We start from the raw sequence: 25,324 nt of genomic DNA on the forward strand, positions 1-25,324 counted from the left end.
TCGTAGATAGATAGAATAGATAGAGAGAAACAGAGTAGAAATAGAATAAGTAAGAATAGAACTGAAGTCAGTAAGAATGGAGAGAGCTCTATTGAGGTGGGTCACCTCTTTTATAGGACAATTGCCAGAAATCCTTCCTCTTAGGCCCAAATTTCATTCCTCACCCACAGAAATGTTAGGGTCACTTACCCCATTGGCGAATATGTATGTTCGTATTGATGACAGGTATGTACGCACATCAGTCTCTTGTGGCGTACTTGTTAAGTCTGTGGGTACAACATTGAACCCCCCCCCCATGCCATTCTTCTATCGGTCTAGGTAACGGGCTTAGACCTAGGCGTAGGCACTTTATTTGGGTATAGGAAAAACAAGATAAAAGGTCAACTTTGCTTTTCTGGGTAAAAGGGCGCAGGGGAGAGATATGCCAACTTTGCTTTAGCTTAACATGCAGGATATGGCCTGTAGGTCTCTTGCATTACAGCCAAACTTACTTTAATATAAATCTATAAACCTATTACGATAAACTTATAGTTTAAGTATTTGGTTTAAGTGTGTATATCTATCTATATCTATATATCTATCTTTTCTTATAGTTTAACTATATATATATATATATATATATAGATAGATAGATTAGATTAGATTAGATTAGATATACACACACAAGCAAGCAGGTTAGTCCTATAGGCTACACAAGTGAAGAGATACTATTTAACAAAACCTACAAAACTATTTCTATGTTCACCTTATCAGATCTATTTTAACCAAACTGTTAAACGTTAAGATACATTGTTTGTACTTAATATTAGGCAATTCTCCCTTATGTGGTATTTTTCAAACCTACAAACACTTTTTTGTGCATAGAAAATAATATCCAGGATTTTGTGATAAATATTTTAAACTTTCTATAAATTCTCATAGCTTCCAAGGTTTTCAGTTTAATCTCAGATTTCATAATCATTCAGAAATAACATTTATTTGTATGCTTTAAAGATTATGCAGACCAGAGGGCATAAAAGAATATTAAACAAACAACACAAAAGACCCAAATGCTCTTTGGTTCATGACTGTTTTGCATGTTACAATGTTTATTAGGGCAATTTAGGGTGTGTGAGGTGAGTGGAGATATGGCTTGGGTGTCCTAGAAACTGGGGTGGAGCGAGGCTGCTGGAACAATTTTTATAGTGGGGAGGCCATTAAACCAAATTGTAAACCCTGTATATAATGGAAACCACTTTGAGCCAGGGGGTGCGGCAGCCCCCCCTAGTTCCAGCACCTATGGGGTGGGGGGAAAATGGGACTGAACCTTAAAAGAACATGATCAGCCAGGTTTTGGCCCACCGTTTAGGCATTTAGGTTTGCTTTTATACATAAAAGAACTTAAATTGCTATATAGAATATATTAAAAATAAGTGGAAAATAGCTCATATTCAAAGGCCTATTATTTTGTGCTTCAAATCTTTTCTTTGGCAACATTTTCAAAACATTTGTAGACTTTTTTTTAAAAGTTGTGTGGCCCCCCACTCCACTAGTAATATAAATGCCATTACTTTTAAAAAAAATGGAATAAACAGCTTTTAGTTTGAATTTGGAAGTGGCCTTGCAGTTTCTGCAGTCGGTACACTGCAGCCTTGGGCTCGGATAGGACGCACACGAGTGCAACTGACCCCGACCCGTCTGCATGAAACCAATCCTGGAAACACACCGAAAGGAAACAAGCATCACAATAACAAAAAGCATGTGCTGTTCCCCGCCCCCGTCACAATTCTAATACTGGGGGGGGGGGGGTAATTTGGTAACCCGGATAAGGCGATTCCGTGTGAATGGAACTGGGCAGTGCCCCTTCCGGGGGGGTGTCTCGCTTTTCAGAGCAGATCAGTGTTTTATTTTTACAATGCACCAGCCCCCCCCCCCCCGCCCAAACAGCATTTNAGGCGATTCCGTGTGAATGGAACTGGGCAGTGCCCCTTCCGGGGGGGTGTCTCGCTTTTCAGAGCAGATCAGTGTTTTATTTTTACAATGCACCAGCCCCCCCCCCCGCACAAACAGCATTTGCCTGGTTCGCCCTGCAGAGACCTGCGCGGGGGCGCATCCGGCGGCTGGGTGGAAGTTTCAAACGAAGTTTGTTGGCGGTTCTGCAAAGCCTCCCTTTGAAGGCTCGGGGGGGGGGGGGGTTTCTTGAGCGTCTTTCCCTTCAGTGCCCGTCCTGCCCGGGAGCAAAGGAGCAGCCAGGGTCACTTTTAGCTCGTGCAACAAACCTGATGCAACAGCTGGTAGGTTACTTTGCACCGCCTCTCCAAAGCCAGCTGCCCCCTCCCCCCCGGCCTGCCCCCCTGCGTGGCTGCAAGAGGCGCTCTCTGGCTGGGGGTGCGACTGGCAGCCCCATGCAGAGGCAGGGCGGGGGGGTTGATCAGCTGCTGCTGGGGTGGGACTGGGAGGGACTATTAACCCCCCTCCTGGCTGGGCTCGCCCCGGGTCTGGGCCGGGCAGGCTGGAGGAGAGGAGCTGCTCCCCGCCCCCCTCGCGCTGGTGGCAGTGAGATTTTCCGCCAACTCTGGCACTTTCCCGCCGCCGCTGCCCGCGCAGTGCCAGGCTCAGCGCGCAGGTGAGTGGCCGCCAGTGCGGGGCCCCGGGCATCGGCCATCTCGGGGAAGGGACTTGCGGGGTATTTCCAGCCGGGGGGCGCTGGGAGCTTGCTAGGGAGCTGAGCTGGTAGCCGGGGTGCCAGGTGCATGTGCCTGTCTGTGGCCTGCCTAGTCTGTGTGCCACGTGGCACATGCATGTGTGTCTGCGTGTGCGCTCTGCACCGCCTGTGTGCCACAGGCATGTTCTAGTGTGCACCCCCTGTACCCAGGCATGTGCCTGTCTGTGTGCCACATGCATGTGCCAGTGTGCACACCCTACATGCAGCCTCTGTACCAGGCATGTGCCTGTCTGTGTCTTGCCTGCACAGTCTGTGTGCCACATGCATGTGCACTCTGTGTGCAGCCTGTGTGCTACATGCATGTACCTGCGTGTGCTCGCTGCGCCACCTGTGTGCCATATGCATGTGCCAGTGTGCGCACCCTATGTGCAGCCTGTGTGCTGCATGCATCTGCCTACTTGTGTGTGCTAGGTGCAGTAACGTGCTTGTTTCATGTGTATCATGTGTGTGCCACGTGCATGTGAGCTTCATGTATTATCATGGTGCCTTATGGATGTTCCTGTGTGTGTACACTCTATGTACAGTGCCGTGTGTGTGAGCCCCGTGTGTTTGCCACATATCTATGTAGCCTGTGTACTGTCTGTGTTCCATATGCCCGTGTGCTTCATGTATTATTGCTGTGCCTTATGCATATGAGTCCTGTGTATGCCGTAAACCAGTGAATCTGATGTAATCTGTGTGCCATGTGCCTATGTCATGTATCGTCTGCATACTATATGTGCATGTTTCTTGTATTGTTTCTGTGTATCCATGTGCATTCACAATGCCAGCCTGTGTGCTGGGTGTGTATGTGATTCCCATGTACTCGGGCTGCGTGTATTCCATATGCATGTGCTGTGTGTTCTAGGTGCATGTTCATTCTTTGGATGCAGAGGTATTCTTTGCATATGCAAGTGTATTCTCTGTGGATCCATATTGTGTTCTTCAGGCATGTGCATTGCACATAACAGGGTCTTTGATTAAGAATCCTTTGATCTGATTTTCCCCTGGTGTGTTCTGTGTGTATGCTCATGTCTTACATGTAGTCTGTGTGCATGATCGTGCATGTATGTATTGAGTGCATGTTCCCACAGAGGGTAGCAGTCACGCTGTCTTTTTGCTCCTGGCTGCATTTTCAAGCAGCCACTTTCTGCCTTTTTCCTGCTTATGTGTGTGGTAGTGGTGATAGGGGGGTTCAGGTTTTCCTTGAACACACACAGCGGTAGGAAGGAGATACAGTGATAGAATTCTGTTCTCTCCAAAAGAGTGGAACGTTACACACGGAACAAATTTTTCCTGGATTTGTATCCCTGAGTGAGCCAATTGAAGCCACTGGAGTTGCAAAGGGGTGTGGAAATGGCCCAAATTTGGGCTGTTATTCTTAAGTAAAGCTAAGATTTTGTCACAGACATTTTTAGTAAAAGTCACGGACAGTTCACAGGCAATAAACAAAAATTCATGGAAGCCCGTGACCTGTCCCTGACTTTTACTAAAAATAACTGACAAAATGGGGAGGGAGGAGGGTCCAGCACTCACCGCTGCTGGGGCTCCAGGGGCTACCCGCAGTGGCTGAGAGCACAAGGATTTCTTCCTCCCCCCCCTGCTCCCGCGCTGCCTATGGCAACTCAGAGATGCGGGCCCTCGGCTGGGAGCTCTGGAATCCGCCTGTGGCGACCGGGCAGCTGCCTTGGAAAATGTCACAGAGTCTCTGGAAGTCATGGATTCCATGACTTCTGTAACCTCCGTGACAAAATCTTGGCCTTATTCTTGAGTAATAGCCACCTCAAAAGAATAATTATGGAGATCCCTGGTATCTCATCGTTGGTCGATAAAAGCGAGTAGGGCAGGCAGAGTCACTAGGCCAGGGTGCAAGTAGATTTAGAATTAGCTGGTATCCATTCCACTGAAGCACCATAACCTACCATGCGATTTACCTAGGAACTGTGTTTTTCTAAAATAGTGTTTGAAATTTCTGTTGACTGCTCCAGCAGCTGCAAATTTTCCAAACCCTTACCACTGAGACACAGTGAGCGAGCGAGAGAGAACTGGGCGTGGAGAACTTGCCCAAGGACTAACTTTGCGTGTGTATACTTTGTTTTTCAGGGCTTCCAGAGGAGTGCTTTCTGGGCTTTAATTTAGCCTGGCCATGTCGCCTCCAGCTAACACACACCTAGCCTACACCCCTCCTGATGGGGGCTGGGGCTGGGCAGTAGTATTTGGAGCGTTCATTTCCATTGGATTTTCATATGCTTTTCCTAAAGCCATAGCAATCTTCTTCAAAGAAATCCAGGATTTCTTTGGCACATCCTACAGTGAGATTGCATGGGTGTCTTCAATTATGTTGGCCACTACCTATGGTGGAGGTGAGTACATCAGAAATACCCAGTTGTTTTTGTTTTCTTCTAATGAGGGAGTACAGGTACTTACAGATTAAAGAAACTGTAGATTCTGATTGCATTCAACTGATTGCACTCTATTCATGTGTGTATTGGAGTATCATGCATCTTTTAGAAAGCTGTACTTGGATAATGAAATCAAAAATCTTGTGTTGCACAGATCATGTTTAAGATGTTGCTTCGAGTACAAATTTCAAAATATGACTTCGGAGCCTAAACGCCAGTATCAAAAGTGATTTAGGGACAATTTTTCAAAGGTATTTAGGTGCCTAAAGATGCAGATAAGTGCTTAATGGGCACTAATATTAGGCACCTAACTCTGATTTCAGTGGAAGTCAGGCACCTAATCTAATTGGGCAGCTTTGAAAATCTTGCTAGGTGCCTTTCTGCATCTTTAGGTGCCTAAGTAACATTTGAAATTCTGGCCATTGGGTACTTTGGAGCCTGAATCCCATTCACTTTCAAATGGGCTCGGAAGCATAGGCGCCAACTTTCTCCGGTGCCGGTGGATGCCTGTGCACCCCCGCCCCTGGGCCCGCCCCGACTCCACCCTTTCCCCGCCCTTGGCCCTGCTCCCATTCCATCCCCATCCCCATCCCCAAAGTCCCCACCGTAACTCTGCCCCTTCCCTGCCCCTATTGGATCCCTTCCCCCAAATCCCTGCCCCAGCCCTGCCTCTTCCCCCAGCGCGCCACATTCCCCCTCCCTCCCTGCCCCACGAATCAGCTGTTTTGCGGCACACGTGCTGGGAGGGAGAGGGGAGAAGCAGGATGTAGCGGCGCGCTCGCGGAGGAGGAAGTGGAGGTAAGCTGGAGCGGGGGTGGGGTGGGGTGCTGCGGGTGGGTGCTAAGCACCCACCAATTTTTTTCCGTGGGTGCTCCAGCCCTGGAGCCTATGCTCAGAAGTGATTCAGTCCCTCTTGAAAATAGGCCTTCGCCTTTGAAGTCAGGTAGGTGCTTTTGAAAATTTTACCCTTTTATAAAGCGTTGTGGTATTTATTTTATGTCTTGTTCTAAGACTTTTAAATGTTGCAGTATGTTTAGGAGCTTAGCTATGGTGATTATAGATCTGCTTGACCTTTAGTGATTGTCTTTGTAGAATTTGCAGTTGAGCAACCGTAACTCTGACCCAGCCAAGTGTTTGTTTGAGGGAAATTCCCTGTTTTGTTAAATAAGTAGATATCAGTATGGATAGGTAAGTCACATGGCCACTTATCAACATTAATGTCCATGATCTTCCCCTTGTCCCCCATGGCCTCCATTCAGAGCTCTCATCCTCAACATCCTATTGCCTGTGTGAACAGGTGCAGTATTTGGGGGCTCAGGGTGGCCGAGGCAGGAGAGAGCATGGGTGTAGCATGGTTGTGTGTGTGTGTGAGAACATAGGTGTAGTGGGATAGTGAGAGGGGAGTGCGGCTGTGAGGGGATTTGGGCTGCGTGGGCAGGGATGGGGAAAAGTGGGGCTGTAATGCTAGAAGTGCAGAAGGGCTGAAAGAAATGGGCAAAAACCAAGTATGTCAATGCTGGAAAATATCAAACTGAGTCGAGAGACATGGGATGTGGGACTCAAACCTGGCCCTAAAAAATATTAGCTCCAGGCACCAAGTTCCTGCCATGCCCAGCAGCCTCGGGTGTCTGCAGGTGACTGGTCTGAGTGATCGTACTGCTATTAGCGGGCGCAGGATGTGTTGGGTTTAGCAGTGTTGCTCAATGCACCCTTGAAACTGCGCTCTTCTGTTCTATGGCAGTGCAGTCTGGCCCGTTTTCTGCTCAGTCTGATGGAACGTGCAGGGTTTTCCTGGCGCGGGTGATGTTTTGGATGTCATCCTTTATCATTACACGGTTGTTCACCTTTGCCCCAATTTGCGGTGTACATGATACCGAGGTCGTTTTCTGCTTGCTACATGCTATGGGAACAACCTGTTTGACCTCATGTTTTGTCTAGCTTCAGAGACCCAGAGCAAATTTTACATCACTTCTGGCCCTTTATTGGCAGGAACTTGGACTTGACGCACCTGCTGAGTTCCCTCAATAGGAGCCAATGAAAGCCTGGCCCACTTTATTTCCCAAGCGTGAAGGAGACACAGGATGCCTGCTTTGACAGCGTGCTGGAAATGTTTTTCCTTGTTTTGGCCTCGGCAGGTAACTTCTCCCAATCAAGATGGCAGCTGTGAAGCAATTTGGCCTGTACAGCAAGGGCATTAATGTCTTTGGGAGTAGCTTTGCCAAATGTCTAAGGCCTTGATCTAATGCCCATGGGAAGTCAACAGGAGTAGCTGGCTGAGTACCAGATAACTGGCTATGGTGTTCAGGCAAAGCCGAACAGAGCAATAAATGAAGCAGTCCTCTGAATTGTAGCTTATCGTTTGTTGTGACAGGTTGTAAGTTCTGTAATACAATAGCAATAGCTAGTCACCCTCGTCAGCTCACAAAACAGAGCATATTGGGTAGCTCTTACTTTTTGCTACTTCCATTGTAACAGGCCGTGAACAACCTGGGAAGTCTTTGATTAAACTAATGTAACGGCATGTCAATACTGAATCCTGAATCGGTGTTACAGGAGGTTACTCCCTTTTTTTTTTTGCATGCTTTTAAAATAAAATGAATACAGTTTTCCTATCTCGTGGAGTAATGCACTCTGGAAAGGTTAAAGGCATACACATGCTGAATGCTCTGGGGTTTGTATTTGTTGACCTAGTGCTTGATTCAAAAACCCATTGAAATCAATGAGAGTCTTTCAATGGACTCCAGTGGGTCAGTCCCATAGAGCCCAGCCTTGCAAGGATCTGAGCTCATCCTTCCATGGGCGTGTAGGGCTCTCCTCATCTCAGAGGAGTGCTCAGAAACACACAGGCCCTTTAGCGCCAACCCACAGGAAGGATGTATAATTTTTGAAAGGTCAGTGCTCGGGGTGATGTTCATGCAGTAGTTTGGCAACACAAGCTCTGTCCCACCAACCCCAGGCATAGCTACCCTACCCAACCCCCTTCTCCCACATCACAGTAGTCTCCCCATACATGAAATGCATGGCTTGGCAGGGACTGGGGAGTGCTGTGAGAGGTTCCTTTGCTCCCCATGAAGCTCATTATTTGCTGTGCATTTAATCCTTTTGCATTGATATTGATAAATAATCATAGAAATGTACGACTGGAAGAGATGTCGCTAGGTTATCTGGTCCAGTCCCCTGCACTGAGGCAGGACAAGGTATTATCCAGACCATTCCTGACAGGTGTTTGTCTAACCTGTTTTTTAAAAACCTTTGGTGATGGAGATTCCACAACTTCCCTAGGTAATTTGTTCCATTGCTTGACTACCCTGACAGTTTGGAAGTTTTTTCTAATGTGTAACCTAAATCGTCCTTGCTGCAATTTAAGCCCATTGCTTCTTGTCCCATTGTCAGTGGATAAGGAGCACAATTTCTCACCCTTCTCTTTATAACAACCTTTTACGTACTTGAAGACTGTTATCAAGTCCCCCCTCAGTCATCTCTTCTCCAGATTAAACAAACCCAATTTTTTTCATTCATTCTTTCCTCATGGATCACGTTTTCTAGACCTTTAATCATTTTTATGGTTCTCCTCTGGGCTTTGTCCAGTTTGTCCACATCTTTCCTAAGGTTTGGTGCCCAGAACTGGACACAATACTCCAGTTATCAGCACAGAGTAGAGCGAAAGAATTACTTCTCATATCGTGCTTACAGCACTCCTACTAACACATCCCAGAATGATGTCTGCTTATTTTTGCAATGGTATTAAATTGTTGACTCATATTTAGTTTGTAACCCTTTATAACCCCCAGATCCTTTTCTGCAGTACTCCTTCCTAGGCAGTCATTTCCAATTTTGTATTTGTGCAATTGATTATTCCTTCTTAAATGTAGTACTTTGCATTTGTTCTTGTTGAATTTCATCCTATGTATTTTAGACCATTTCTCTACTTTGTCAAGATCATTATGAATTCTAATCCTGTCTCCAAAGCACTTGCAACCCCTCCCAGCTTGGTATCATCTGCAAACTTTAAAAGTGTACTCTTTATGCCATTATCCAAACCATTTATGAAGATGTTGAATAGAACCGCACCCTGGACAAATCTCTGTTGGACCCCACTTGATATGCCCTTCCAGCTTGACTATCAGACAGTGTAATCATAATCAGGAATCTTAGAGGCTAAAAACAAGCTCTCTAACTCAGTGGTTCTTAACCTATTTACCATTGTGGGATGTATATGTGGCCCACAATGTGTTATGTGGGGTGAGGGCCAAGGAGTGAGATCGTGAGGGCGAATGTGAAGCTGTATGGCAGTATAGTAACTGAAAAATATTTCATGACCATTTTATTAGATTTAACTCATGTTTTAAAATCACACAAATTAAAGTTTGCTACTCAAGCCTTCTATGAAGCACGACATCTACATTCTTCTTGGTTTCTTGTACTTTTGCACAGCTCTGTTAACGAACTACTCGAATGCAGTGCGTTCATCTTTGGTGGCTTCTCATGTGTCCGGTACTTCCAGGCCTTCAACTGATATGCTTATTAGTTCATTCACATGATCAGGCAGAAGGCGACTTCTTTCAGAACACAAAATTCTATTCAATGACGAAAAAGAACACGAAACTGTAGCTGTTGTGACTGAGAGTAGCCAGAGATGAGTTCCTATTTCTTTCATCCCGGGAAACACAGCACAAAGATCAGTTCGAGCCACTAGCGATGGTAAAAAAGAAGTTGAAGTCAAATCTTCATTCATTCATCATATGATATTCCACTCTATGATCAGATTCTCTGTGTTATCCTGATCACTTGGCAGCCCCATTGCTGATTGTGCCTTACTCCACTCAACTCATAGGTGCTGGAATTAGAGGTGGAACTAGAGGTGCTGTCTTGAAGTGGATTCCATTATGTACAGGGTTCAGTTTGGTTCAATGGCTCTCAGCACTCTCACTATAAAAATTGTTCCAGCACCCCTGACGCAACTGTTGGTGTTTTATAAGACAGGTATCTGTGAAAGCTACATAGGGGTTGAGTAGAATCCAGAAGTCGCTGTTGTAGATTTATAAGAATCAAGTCTGTGTACTTTTTCAGATGGCTTAGCAAACACTTCTTGTCCTCATCACTTAAGGAGTCATTCATTAGTCAGCTTCTGGACTGACGTCTTTGCTTCTTCCAGTATGTTTTCAGTGAATATCTTTCTGATTGATCCAAGTGTAGCTTTTAGTGCTGGAGAAAGATCTATTACTGTTGTAGCAGATGCCTAATGACATTGTTTAATGACCCAAGTGGTTTCAACAGTAGCCTTATAAGAGAGAAAGATGATTGTATTCTCTGAACGTAGTAGCAATAGTCCACCAGCCTCAATACTTAGATCTGTTCCATCTTGGTAGATACTTTCCAAAGCCAGTAATAATTGTTGCAGTAATTTTAAGAAAACAGCCAAGGATTGTGTATGAGAAAGCCAGCAGGTTTTCCCGGTTTAGATTAATTTGAACTTCAATCTCAGAGAATCTTCTATTTTTTCCAAGATGTTCAATCTTTTTGGACTCTTCTTGAAAAAAGAATATAACGAAGACCTTACATTTATGACTCTTTAAATGTCTTTTGAAGATTCTGCAGCTTGTACTAGTGCTAGTTGAGTAGATCATAGAATCATAGAACTGGAAGGGACCTTGAGAGGTCATCTAGTCCAGTCCCCTGCACTCAAGGCAGGACTAAGTATTATCTAGACAAGGGGCTCTCAACCTTTTTTTTTCTGATGCCCCCTAAACATACTAGAAAAATTCCAGGGGCAGGGGGGAAGCTCGGGGTTTCAGTCCTGCACTGCTCCTGGTTTCAGTGGTGGATGGGGGAGAACTTGGGGTTTCAACACTGTGCTGCTCCTGGCTGCAGTGGGGGGGGAGAGAAGAAGCTCCAGGTTTCAGCCCCATGCTTCTTTGGCTGGGGGAGAGGGGGAAAAGAGGCAGGAAGGCTTGGAGTTTCAACTTCGTGCTACTTCCTACTGTAGCTGGGCGGAGGGCGGTGGGAGGAGGGGCAGGGGGAAAGCTCAAGGCATCAGCACCTTGCCGCTCCCTGCTTCAACCCCGCAGAGGGGAGTGCCGGGGCTCAGGACTTCAGCCCTGCGCCGCTTCCCGCTCGCAATTTAAGCCCATTGCTTCTTGTCCTATCCTCAGAGTTTAACAAGAACACATGAGAAGCCACCAAAGATGAACGCACTGGGTTAACAAGTGACAATGCACTTAATGTTGGCCTCCAGTTTGTAGTGTGTAGTATCTCTTGCTTAAATAGAAAGTGTGATGCGACAGCCGTTTATTCACATAAACTGTCTTGTGTCTCCAGCATTCTTAACAGCCTCATTAAGTACTTCTAAAATTGGCTTTGAAAGTGACTGGCTTATAAGGCTTTGTGCATCTCAATGCAGTCCAGAGGCTTGGTGTTTTGCAGCTTTTTCACATAGTTTGTCAGCACTGGTTTTGCTGATCAGTCTGGCAAACCAGGCTCCTCCAGTTTTACCAGCTGTAGCAGTGGGAAGCTTTCCTTCTTCTTAAGCTTTTTTGCAAGAGGTGCGGCAGTAGCCCTGTTTTCTAACTCCAATAAATGGGAAAAATGTGACTGACAAACATCGAGAATTGCCTTTAGGTTGTGGAGACACTGTTTCTTCAGTGGGTAGCTGTATTTGTGCTTCGGGCTGTTCAAATATAGATTCTCCACTTGAAACTTCAGATGTCATGTTGGTATATTCTTGGTTCTTGGAATGTTCTTCATTTTGGTTGGTTTGACCACTAGGACTATGAAGGGGGAGTTCAGGCGGAGTGTACACCACCCCCTAGGGGAAGTGAAGGGAAATCCACAGCTCACTGAATTCAGTGAGAGCCTTTCCATTGGCTTTAGTGGGAAGCTGGCCTCCTGCACAAAAATCTTCTGTCAGGTAGCACACATCTGGAACCCGCCAAACGGGACCCTTATTCTCTCTGCCACTGAACAAACTGCTGCTGATATCCCACTACCAGAAGCGCACAGGCTGACTCAGCAGGGTCAGATAACTAACAGCAGACTGCTGATTGGGCATCACCGGGTGCAAAGCTTCCTCTTCCTGTCCCATTCCCTGTCTGAGCAACTAGTCACTAGGCCTGTTGCTGCCTGGACCTCTGAGACCAAGTTCCTCGCCTGGTTTCTGCTCCTTGTTCTTGCTGTCTCGCCCTGTTCTTTGTTCCTCCCACCACACCTCGTCTCTGTTCCTGTCACCACGCCATGAGCCCAGTTGCTGATTCCAGCCTTCACCCTTGGTGTGACCACTATTCTGATGCTGCTCCTGATTCCAACCACTAGGCTAGGCAGCCCACGTTTCAGGCCCTGACATCACCATACATCCAGTGGAAGTGCTACTGTGGGGACCTCCACACTGTGGAGATGGAGGCTAGATTAGGCGGTTGGGGAATGTTAGGTATGTGGTTAGCTGTGGAACTTACTGCCACAAGATATCAATGAGGGCAAGAGTTTAGTAGGATTAAAAAGGGCATGTATATGTATTTGGGTAATGAAAATACCCAGTTAGAATCATAAGTATTAAACCAGAAACAAGTTCTGGGAGGGATATAAACCCTCATGCTTCAGGGGTCAATCTAACCTCTAACAATTGGGTATCAGAAAGGAACTTTCCTTCAGGGTAGATTATTCCATAACTGCTTAATTCACGATTTCTTGCACCTTCCTCTGACACATGGTATTGGCAACTGTTGCAGAAAAGATGCTGGGTTAGATACAGTCTGGCAATTCCCATGTTCCTACGTTGCAATTCATTTTCTTCTGGCTTTTACATTGTTCAAAACAATAGGGCTAAAATACAGTGTATGGTGCATGCTTTTAAATAGGACATTGGAATGGAAGGCATTTTATCCTAATTAGCTAACTGTCCCTTTGAAAGGATCTTAAATGTTATCACATATGAATTGCTACCACAATTGTAACAGCGGGTCAGTGAATGCATAGAGATCCATCTTTGGAGCAGCTGTATGATCAAGGCCATCACCTTTGCCATGCAATCCTTTAGAATTATGTACATTTATTTGTCCTCTGCTCCCCTTCTCTGTTCCTGCATTGGGTTTATATTTGCTTCAGTTTTCCTCAAGTTGGTGATGCCAAATTGCTTAGTGACTGCAGACAAGGTAGCCGTGGGAGTTTACAGAACATTAAACACTGGAAACACACTTGCCCCAGAGTGTATTTAACACATCTAATGTGATTGACTGGGCATTTAACATTAGAGCGGGCTGACATAAACAGCTTGAGTGATTTAGAAGATGTCATTAAAGGAACAGGGCACTAGTTTATATAAGTTTTCAGAGTTTTGTTCTGCTAAAGCAGCTATTGCAATTGTCTGCAAGCCAATATAATAAAACCTGTTTTACTATGCAAGGTAGTTAATAGTTTGACATCAGGTTTTGTAACTTTGTTTTTTTAATTGAAATAATAAAGTAAGAACATAAGCTTTTTTATATATGCTGTTTACTAGAGCTGGTTTAAAAAAATATAATTTTCACAAAAATGAAACCTATTGTTTTTTGGTCTTGTTAAAATTTTGATGAAAATGTCATCAGAATTTCTAATTTCAATATGTTTCAACCAGCAAACAGAACAAAAATCTTGTAACATGTGCTATAGTTACTGATGCAAGAGATGGAACCCAGAGCTAGATTCTCAAGCTGGCGTGGCTAGCAATGCCTCAAAAAGCAGAGCTCCAGACTGCAACTGCCCTGAGCTTTGGAGAAGTTTGTGTCTGGATTTCGATCAGTGCTCTGTGGTTCAGGGTCTTCTCTAAATAATACCAAATGATGGCATCAGTGCTTATTATTTTTCTGACCAATAACTGTATCCTGTCCTCACTGGTGAACTTTAAGTAATGCTATTTCCAAACCAGGAGAAAACCAAGCCATCACTGGTGACTAGATATTGCACTGATGGGCATGAAATACAAATTGGAATGGAATAATAAATTCATAGATTCCAAGCCCAGAAGAGACCATTGTGATCATCTAGTCCCCCCCTGTATAACACAGGTAGGAGAACTTCCCAGAAATAATTCCTAGAGCAGATTTTTTAGGAAAACAGTCAATCTCAATTTAAAAATTGTTAGTGATGGAGAATCCACCACAATCCTTAGTCAGTTGTTCAGTTGTTTAATTACTTTTGTGTTAAAAATGTATGCCTTATTTCCAATCTGAATTTGTCTATTTTTAGCTTCCAGCCATTGGGTCACGTTATACTATAGATAATCAAATCTATCTTGCTGTAATTTCTATAATCGAGCCTAGTGCCATACTAATATACACTGTAGGAAGAAGTAACTGGTCTCCAAATATTCATTTAGCCTAAATGAAGATTCATGAAACTTTAATATCTTTTTATGACCTGCTCCTTTCACCTCATTGAGTTGGTGTGGTTGACTCAGACCAAAAAACAGAAGTGAAAGCCAATAACACTGCTTTGACAGAACTCCAAGGTTCAAGGGCATTCCTTGCCACGGCCTTTCAAGCACAGTGGCCCTGGCCCGTCTGACCCAAAGATCTACCAGTGGCTTCAACCTCCTGACAGGGACTGCTCAGCTGACTGACGGTCCAACATCTGATCTTCATTTGCCCCCTCTTATATCTTCAATATGCTGAAAGAAGACCCCTCCGCCCCCAAAACCCCACCAACAACAAAACCAAACCTGTATATTTGGGCACCCAACTTGAGACCCTTTTTAAGAGGCCTGGTTTTCAGAGGGCGGGTGCTTAGCACTTTCTGAAAATCAGGCCCCTTCACAGTGTCTCAAGTTGGGACCCCAAAATCATTGGTCCCTTTTGCAAGCCGTGGTCATATATTCATCCTGCTTGAAACATGGGGAGAATGTGGGGTGTCTGGATGTGGCGTTGTAAAACAGTCTAAAATAGATAGGGAGTAACCTTGCCTGGATGCCAGTGTAAATACGTTGTAACTGACCAGTGTGAAACTGAATTAAACTAGATTATCCAGCTGGCGTTAGTATGAAAAAGAGTGTATGTCCATCCTGTGCCTTGAGGGAAGTGAGACAAGTGACTGGTTTCACACCTCAACAACCAGCCATTTAGCAATGAAATCAAGGCACAAGACTTGCCCAACCTCACCTGGAGCTGTAGGGCTCTATTCCAACCCCCGCGCCAGTGCAGCCAAGTTGGCTCTGTTGTACAGCAGCAAAAAGGCCAAATGCAGTTATTTGGGATCCAGCCATGTAGGTCAAAAGCTTTGTTCAAAGTCAACAGTTGGTGCTGTTTGTTCATCTCAGTTCATTGACGGGTCACTGTCCTCCTCTGGCACCTTTTCTGGGCAACTTTCCTTCACGGGATTACTCTTTATCCTGCAGGGCTGGTAGATAACAGAAGAATATCCTTGATTACTGGCTTGACTAACTGCCTGCTCAGGGGCTGATGAAGAAGGAAGTGGTAGCACTGCTTGAGAAAGACTTCTTTAAATGGGATTTCTAAGTCTGAGAGAGCAAAATAACTGTACAGCAGATTGAAAGGCATTGGGGTAGGATGCTGGAAACCAGCATAGCTCCATTGAAATCAGTTCTCCACCAGTTGAGGAACTAACCCTGTATGTTTCAACAAAATATGGAGACTCTGATGTTCTGATTAATAATAGCCTTTATTTTCAGACATCGTCAGCCTGCTGTCCCTCATTGCCTTGACATGATCCTCATTATAAGGATGTTCTTTCACTGCTAACATTGTGCCATGCCCTCCATCTGCATTTCACAAATGAGTCAGAAAGAGCTTGTTTTCTGGTACTTCTTTCATACACCAAGCCAGACCTGCAGCAGGTGGAAATCGGTGTAGATCTGTTGACTTCGGTGGAGCATTGCTGATTTATAGCAGCTGAGGGGCTGGCCCACAATATCAAAGCAGCTCTGGTTTTGGGAAATAAGATTGAAGCAATGGAATACCTGTGTTTAATCACTATAAACAATTTACATTTTCCTTAACGTGTATTCAGGGAGGCAAACAACCTACCTTGTTTTAAGATGGAACTTGATATGCTTATGAATGGGATTCTGTGAAGGGATTGCCTGCAATAGCAGGGCCTGGACTCAAAGACTAGAAGGGGCCTTTTAGTCCTGAGTCCGGGGGTGAAGGCTGCAAAATGCTGAGCAGGTTCTGAACACCCTGCGGTCAGTTGGAGTTGAGGGCACTCAATATCCTGCATAATTGTGCCCATTGTACTGCTGGTTCTGGATTGACAGGCCTAGAGAGTGTAGAATTTGGTCTGTCCTTCGCAGACCTCTTTTCTAGCCACAGAACAGGCACCAAACAGGGAGTTGTCCCTCCACTGGCCTGATCCAGAGAGTGGGTAGTTCAGTCTCCATACCTGTTCCTCCCATGGCACCTTTCTAACACTACTTGTTAACCAACTGCTGGTATTTTTTCATAGATTTTTAAGGCCAGAAGAGACCATTATGAACATCTGGTCTGACCTCCTGCATAGCACAGGCCAAGTCTTAGCCCTGTTTTACAGACGGAAAACTGAGGTGCCTAAATGCCTTTGAGGATCTGGGCCTTGGTTACTTGTCCAAAGTCACACGGAGGTCTGCAGAAGAAGGAGGAACTGAATGGGGGTCTCCAGAGTCCCAGGCTAGCAGCCTAACCACTGGATAGGGTGGCCACTGACACATCCCCAGAATACCGGACATTCTGGTCCATGTGGGAAGGGGCAAAGTCAAGCCACATGGAGGATGCCATTTTGAAGAGTGTGCTGCATTGCCCCTGTCTGCGTGACCTCTGTGCATGATCCAGTGTGTCCTCCATGCAGAATACTGGACAAAACCATACCTGGTTTTCTCTTGGTGCCAGACAAGGAACAAACCACTCCAAAACAGGACTGTCCACCTTCAAACCAGACAAATGGCCTGCCTATCACTGGACCATCCTCCCTCTTGAGGATTAAAGCTGTTTTGGAAGCCTTACGTCAAGCAATGTGGTTTCTAACAAACCTGACGATCCTCGCTGTTACATTTGAGAGAGGCCATTGCTCTGCAACGCGGGGGTCTATCAGAGTAGCCATTCTCAGCCAAAATCACATGAGGGGTCTGGGTCCCACTGGCCAAACAGTCTGTTAAAAATACCTGTTGAGGCAGTTGGTGAAGTTTCCCACTAAATATGCTCATCATGCCCTTAGGCAAAGCGTGCAGAAGGGACAAAATGCGCTCTCCGCTGAAACTTGAAGGCTTGTACGGCATGCCCACTAGCACTTCCACTTGTCTTTTAAACCAATTGAGAGCACTGGATTGGGATTCACTAGACCTGGGTTCAGTTCCTGGCTCTGTCACAGGCCTGCTGAGTGATCTTGGGCAAGTCACTTCCCCTCGCTGTGTCTCAGTTTCCTCATCTTCGAAATAGAGCAAGCACTTCATAAGAACATAACATAAGAACGGCCGTACTGGATCAGACCAGTGGTCCATCTAGCCCAGTATCCTGTCTATTGACAGTGGCCAATGCCAGGTGCCCCAGAGGGAGTGAACCTAACAGGTAATGATAAAGTGATCTCTCTCCTGCCATCCATCCCCACCCTCTGACAAACAGAGGCTAGGGACACCATTCCTTACCCATCCTGGCTAATAGCCATTAATGGACTTAACCTCCATGAATTTATTTCACAAGGTAGGTCAGTGTCACTATGAGATCTATAGATGAAAAGCAATATATAACATCTAGGTATTATACGTATGCAAAGTATAACTATTTGCATCTGCCACACCTGTTGGGGCTCACTGTTAGAATACATTAGAATTTGTGCAGGTGTTTGCACCTGCGAAGCACAGATACGAATGTGATGAAACGTATGAGCAAAGTGATAGGATATGGCTCTTAATGGAACCAGTATCTTCAGGGATGCCATGACAGGAAGGTTGGTTGTGGGGTTAAGACACAGGGGAGCCACTTAAGAGACTTGGATTTGATTCCTAGCTCTGCTGCAAAATCCTTGAGAGGCTGTTTAATCTCTGTGTGCCCTAGTCTCCCCATCTGTAAAATGGGAATACTACTCATTCCTTTGTCTGTTTGGATTGTACACTGTGTGTCTGTAGTTTATAGGAGTTAGGTAGTATCCCTTTAAATAGTTAGGGATTCCTCTCTGTCTTCTATTGCAGAAGCCACCAGAACCTAAGAGAACAGCAGGGTGTATACGTAGGTAGGCCTTGTACGTTTTTAATTACAATTATTTGGACTCTAGCTCTGTCGGTGTGGTTTCCTCATACTCTTAATGGTGAGTAGAGAGCAAAAACACAATAGGGCTTTACCGTGTATTTGTACAGCACCTTGCACAATGAGATCTTGGTCTCTATTAGAGCATTTTGCTGCTAGTGTACTACAGTTAATAAATAAACTGAAGGACAATCAAGGCAATGTCCACATACTAATATTTATGCTACTGTTTTGAGAATCACTGTCTGAATGTTTTGACGTACAGGAACATACAAGCCAGCATCTGAAAACTCCAAAGAAATTGTGATTTGTTTTTGAATAAAACTGTGATCCTTGAGCCAGACAGTGTTTATTACTGTCATTATTTATTATTTATCAATTTGAAATTGGATGAAAAAGCCAGAGGATCTAATTCTGGAGATCCCCTCTATTGATTTTTTTTTCTCTCACAAAGCTTGTAAACGCTTAATACAGCATCTGCTACCAACAGCAAGGCTGGGCTTGTATTGGACTTGGGAAGTTGAAAGTCAACAATTGACCTTGCACATTTTAATCCAGAATTTTATAGTTCCATTGTATTATGCTGCTAATACTATAAATTACAATGATGGGTATAGAAAGGACATGCAACTACATAAGGCATTATGGATAATGGGCCTGATTCTGCAAACTCAGACAGAACTCCCAATGAAATGAGGGCTGTGGGATCAGGCACAAAGGTAACTTTAGGCCTGATTCAAGAGTCATTGAAATCATTCCGTCGGCTTCAATGGGCCGTAGACCTTTCAAATCACTGTACAAATATCAATCCACAGGACACCCCTATGCCAAAGGTAAATAGTATTTTCCTCCTTACCGATGGAAAACCAGAAAGGGTATGTTACTTGCTCAGGGACACTCAGCACATCAGGTTACAACTCCGAAGGTCCCAAGCTTATCCGTTAGATCACGCTGCTTGGTAACATTTTACAATGACCCTACTGCATATGGGTATTTTCATCTCTCTTTTCAACTCCCCACTTAAATGCAGATCTGTTCAAAGGGAGAAACACATGGTACGTGGTCCAGTTCAAGAAATATTTCCTCCAAACTGCAATTATTTTAGCAGGCATTCTGCTCAGGCGGGGGTCTGTTACCAGCATGTTTAGTCTAGTGTCATTGAGGTCAGACAGCTGCAGCAGTAAGTGCTGCAACTCTTGCATTGCCTTTCCCAGAAACAGTTCACTGCGCTAATTCTGCAAACGCTTATGCGTGTAATTAGATCATAGATCATAGAATATCAGGGTTGGAAGGGACCTCAGGAGGTCATCTAGTCCAACCCCCTGCTCAAAGCAGGACCAATCTCCAGAAATTCTACTCATGGGAAACCAATGGGACCATTCATTTTAGTAAAGATACTAGTGGGTTCAGGATTGGGGCCCAGGGTTCTATATAACTTAGTCTAAATAGAGACAAAGTGCCTATGAATTAGGCAGTTAATACCTTTGAGGATCTTGGCCAAAACCACCACTTTAGAGTATATCGATGACTCTAATCCCTGGGCAGCATTAGCCCTCAGCTGTTTGGTACTCACTGTTACATGCTTGTAATGCCTATTTCTTATCTGGCCTAGCGCCAATCTTTCCCCTCCCCCCCCCCAGTTCTGTCACTGATAGACGTGAATTAGAGTTGTTTGTGAAATCAGTAAATGTTGGTAAATGTCAATTTCACCTGGCACATACAAATCGATGGAAAAAATATTTCCATCCATGATCATAGAAATTTACAGACAGGCAAAGGGTAAGAAAAATGCTGTTTGAGAATTTATTAGAGTTTGATTTAAGAATATTTACTATATATTTTGACATGGGATGTTGACAATCTGTGTTTGAATGATTATAAGGCTAAAACTTTTTGAAACTGAATGTCTACTGTCATTAAATAGTTACTGTTTCACCCTGCCTATAATTTCCTACAAGTGTGAAATTTTTTAAATAGATAATTAAAAAAATGCTTAAAATCCACAATTTTGCACAACCATGAAACTTGAAATTGATAAAAATTGGAAAAAATACTTAACAATAAACATTGATATTCTTTGTTATAAACAAATAAAAATCAAATTCTGCCAAGTCTAATTATGATTAAGCCAGACCCAGTGCTCTACATCAGCAAAAAGAAATGCATGGCCCCTGCGCTGAGCAGTTTATAATCAATGGGATTGATTCTCCATGGTCCTGCACCTGGCTTCTGTTCCTGGCCCTGCCACTTTGTGCCTCTGTTTCCCCTGGTGCCCTCTGTCTGCCATGTCTGTGTGTTTGCAGGGACTGCCTCACCACAGGTTTAGCACAGTGAGTTACGGAGTCTCTTGGCGCCACTGTAATACTACTAATAATTTGCACTCACTTCGTAATACTACTAATAATTTGCACTCACTTCGGGCAGTTGTAAATTCTGGCAAAAGAGGGAAGTGATGGAGAATGAAGCACTAAGTTTAGACATTTAGTATCAAGTTGAAGGTAACAACAGCGCGGAGTGAGGAGTGGCTGAGAGAAGAAAGGTCAGTATTTACAGGAATATCATCACCTGGTGACTCACTAGAGATGTGTTCAATTACATAGTGCTGGTTCAATGACAGATTTTTTGGTATTGTATATGTAAAAATAACGGTAATTATCGCCTCGCTTCTTGTGGCCATCTCTGAAGATGCGATGTCTAGGGAGGGACTGGAATGATGAGAAGGTAGCTGCAGGCCAGCCTCAAATGCCAGTTGCTGGGGAAAAAACATGTAGGTCTACTGAGATGTAACCTGTCCGGATCAGGGATGATCTTTTTGTTCAGTGTTTGTACAGCACCTATCGCAACAGGGTCCTGGTCCGTAACTGGGGCTCCTAAGTCCCACCGCAATAGAAATAGTTATAAATAATCATTATACAGTATTGTTCTCATGACTTTTAATTCTGTTGCCTTTTCGTACTGAGTAGTTTTTTCTGGACCTTGATTCCATTTAGCATTTATAGGTCATGTTTTACTTCCCAGGGAAGGTCCTAATCCTGCCAGCACTTAAATACGCACTTCACTTTACACCCATTGAGTTGAATGGCTTTACTTCCATAAATAAAGAGAAGCATGTATGTAAGTGTTGTAAGGATGAGGCACTAAGGGACAGATTTTAAAGGCATTTAGACACCTAACTAACTCCCATTGATTTCATTGGGAATTAGACACCTAGATACTTTAAAAATCTACCACCAAGTCCTTAACTTGCTGTAAGAACAAGAACCCTGACTGTTAAATATATAGCTTCATTATAATCTGAATCCTTCCTGTGGCATCAGATGGCCTGTAGGGAATGAACAAGGCTTCGTCATCCCTGTCTATTGTGCTGTATGCTGGAAAGGCTCCCTTGTTGTGTTCACTTTTTTCTCTGCCTGTAGCAGACAATGGTTTAGTCTCCCAAGGGCTGTAATACTTTGGTCTAAATCTGGTTGTTGAGCCTGGAATGGGGATGACTGGGTGGCATTTAGCAGCCTGTGATATACAAGAGGTCAGACTAGATGATGTAGTATCCCTTCTGGCCTTAAACCCAATGGGTATGTCTACACAGGAAAAAAAGACCAGCGGAAGCAAGTCTCAGTGCCCGGCTCAACTGACTTGGGCTCACGGGCTGCAGGGTGAAAAATAGCAGTGTAAACGTTCAGGCTTAGGCTGGAGCTCGGGCTCTAAAACTCAGGGGGGGGTTGAGTCTCAGAGCCCAAGCTCCAGCCTAGGGTGACCAGACGTCCCGATTTTATCGGGATTGTCCCAATATTTACTTGTTTGTCCCGCGTCCCGACCGATGTTTGGTCGGGACACTGGACAAAGAAGCAATTTTTGCCCTCCGCGCCGGCTCGCGCCCCCCTCCTCGCCCTGACTCCACCCCCTTCTTCCCCCATTGGATAGCTCCCCAAATCCCCGCCCTGGCCCCGCCTCTTCCCCACGCACGCCGCTTGCGCGCTGATCAGCAGTATGGCGGCGGCGCAAGCGCTGGAGGGAGGCCGGACACCAGCGTGTGTGGCGCGGCCGCCATGAAGATTAAGAAGGTGGTATGGTGCAGCAACTGCGCCGGGAGGCCAGCGGAGGAGGGATGTGTGGCGGGTCGGGCAGTTGCTCCGAGTCCGCGCCTCTCTCTTGGCGCGGCGGCTGTGGGAGGTCCGGGGCGCGGGCGCTGTAACCCGAAACCTCCCGCCCATGAGTGGAGCAGAGGTGGCGGGAGAAGAAGGAAGCGGCTCGGCTTGGCAGTCCCACACACACCAAGGGGGGAGTGCTCCGGTTTGTTCACTGGAGCTCATGGCAGCTACAGGGTGGGGAAGGGGGGGTCTGTGCCTCCTTTTGCGGGGCTCTCTCTGCCCCGGGTGGGTTCTCGCTGCTCCTGCGGCCTTCCCGGCCCCACCCCCCGGGACTTTGCCTCCTGCACCAGCCTTTGTGTGCGGAGGAGGGACAAGCCCGTGCCGGGAGGGAGGCTGGCTTTTAGGGCAGAGGAGCAGCCGAGCGCTGCATCTCTGATTGCAGAGCCGGGGGCCCAGCCAGCGGCTGCAGAGGGTTGTAGCGGGGCGGGGGGTGCGCTCTGGCGGCCCCCCTCCCCCCGACGTCCCGATATTTCATCTTTGGCATCTGGTCACCCGACTCCAGCCTGAGCAGGAACAGCTACACTGCCATTTTTAGATTCCCAGCACAAGCCCAAGTCAGTTGACCCAGGATTTGACACTCACTTTGCTGTGTAGACGTACCCTATGATGCTGTGACAAGGCTAGGTCGTGGGAAGTGTGGAGGACCTGATTCCTTTGGTCCCTGCCTTTTACCCTGTCTGGCATGGGTGGCCCTACCAGGAACTAAAACTCCCAGCAGCATAGCTCTCTGGATTGTTGGGCTTCATAAGCCTTCCCACCAAGTTGAGGTGGGAAAGGATCCCAGGAAAGGATTTTCATTAGAATGCTGATTTATACTGAGAATCCATGCAAATAATGATTTTGGCTTTGACATTGATGGAGCTCAGTAAATTCGTACAAGTCTATTGAACATCACAAACCACTCAAGCCCTACAAGGTCACCACCTGTGTACTTCATTTTTTATTTTTTTTTAAATAGCCCCATTCTAGTTAACAGCAAATAATAGCCCCATGGATTCAGGTGAAATATTTTGGTGGTTTTGGTCTTCCGTCGTCACAAAGCTTTATCATTTTGTCCTTCAGTGCAGCTAGCAAGGTTCCAGACAGGAGGAACAGAGTTGTGACAGACTTAACAAAAAAGGAGAATACTATGTGCTAGTAAGAAAAAAAATTAAAGGGTTTTTTGTTAACCCTTTGGAGTGATGGATTAGGTATTGTGGTAAATTACAATCTGTCCAAAAAAGTAAATTTTAAAGCCAATGTATTAAATCTTATTGCATTAAATCTGTACAGTATGAATTTCATCCTGGTGATGCAATTGCAGGCACATGGGTTGCCATGAGCCAGATGGTGCTAAATATGGACAAGAAAGATCTGCTAAAGATCCCAAAGCTTTACTAATACAATTAGTGGTCTTCTTAGCATATGCAAAACGTGCCTCAGGTGGCACGTGACCGGGATTCATCACCAAATTTGGTCCGCTGGTTGGATCATTAGCTTCCCTGGCTTGGGCCGGGTATTGACGGGGAGTGTGACGTGAATGCTGATCCAGGCCCCCCCCAATTTGTGGTGACTGGCCATATTACAACTATTCTAGCCCTAGGTGTGTCTTGAACAGGACCTACCAGCTCTGCTTATTCAGGCCAAATTATATAGTCCTGTGACTGTAGACAAAGAACCCTTATAAACATGCATGAAGAAAACTAGCTTCCTTGTAGACTCAAGCAGGATGTAAACAAAGCCTTCTGAGGTCAGGAAATGGGTGTCACAGTGGTTTAGCAAACTAGCTTTCTGCATTTAGACATTGGACAGAAACAGATTATGAGAGGGATATATTTATGTTAAAATTTCAGCAAAGATTGTGTGGGGGGGTGGGAAATTCACAAAAAAGCCAGGCCAAGATTTTCTAAAACTGGGAGTCTAAAGCTAGGCTGTCATGTCAATATGTGAGCATCCTAATGAATAGTCTGATTTTTCAGAATTTCTAAGCAGCTCCCACTGAAGTCAGTTAAAACTGTTGCATGTTCGGTGTCCCTGCAAGTATTGAGGGGCACTTATTGGGGTGCCTAAACATGAATTTAGGAGTCTAACTTTAGACATTTTTTGCAAAAAAATCTGGGCCCAAAGCTTTTCAACATGCCGTCTGAACCTGTGCACGTAGGACGTGTATCCTGGAAATTAAAATGTAAAACCATAAATCCAGTAGATCAGAGTTGGAGCCTTTGTTGCTTCAAAGTTGGTTCCTCTTTTTTACATTGAGTGGCAGACTGATAAGGGGTGAGAGACTCCACCCTTCTATATCTCACAAGTATGGCACACAAATTAGCATCACAACACAGGATAATGTTAATGTCATTAAAATTTACCAGCTGCATAACATTTGCTCCAGCTTTTAAAAGAGATGATTTTATTGTCTCAATCCAGGTTTATCACACGAACACCTTTCTTACCCAGAGTGAATGGTGGCTGACACCAGTGTCTTATTAATTGTCAGAGCTGCCACCACGTGTGTCACTCTTCTGCTCATTTATTTAACAATAAATATTCATACATGCTAATTAATCCAGTGTTGACAAGGGACAGATCTTGAGTAAGCCCTTTGCACAGTGGTGGATAACACCAAAGGAGTATAACTATAATTTGGGTCTTCTTCCTTCTCAGGAGTAGCCTGGATTTTGGGCTTCCAGGTCATTTAGTTCTTTTATGTGGATTTTTACAGACTCCTTTTAAAGAGTCACTTTCATTTTTGAAAACTCAGAGCTCAAGGTGAAAAGTAATTGGACAACATAACAAATGAGAAGGTGCCTGCGTTTATTTCCCGTAGGCAAGTTACTGTATTTTGCTGCCACTGAAATCTGATTCTTTGACACGGCCTTTTATGTACAAACAAGCGATGAATGGAAGCCTGACACAGAT

General features: G+C 45.1%; 1 protein-coding gene across 4 annotated transcripts in view; it reads left to right on the forward strand.

Moving 5' to 3' along the window:
• Positions 1 to 2,157: 2,157 nt before the first annotated feature.
• Positions 2,158 to 25,324, forward strand: part of LOC117880388 (monocarboxylate transporter 2-like) — a 50,080-nt gene continuing 26,913 nt past the window's right edge. The window contains exons 1-2 of one of the 4 annotated variants that reach the window (XM_034776524.1): positions 2,158 to 2,273; positions 4,787 to 5,046. In XM_034776524.1, the coding sequence (XP_034632415.1) occupies positions 4,830 to 5,046 (217 nt within the window). In that variant the 5' untranslated portion in view covers positions 2,158 to 2,273; positions 4,787 to 4,829. Of the gene's footprint in view, positions 2,274 to 2,427; positions 2,606 to 4,786; positions 5,047 to 7,095; positions 7,221 to 25,324 lie in introns of those variants that run through there. The other 3 variants (XM_034776523.1, XM_034776526.1, XM_034776527.1) reach the window with 3 other exon arrangements.

This window comes from Trachemys scripta, chromosome 7 (genome assembly GCF_013100865.1).
Source record: "Trachemys scripta elegans isolate TJP31775 chromosome 7, CAS_Tse_1.0, whole genome shotgun sequence".
NCBI classification, from domain to species: Eukaryota; Metazoa; Chordata; order Testudines; family Emydidae; genus Trachemys; species Trachemys scripta.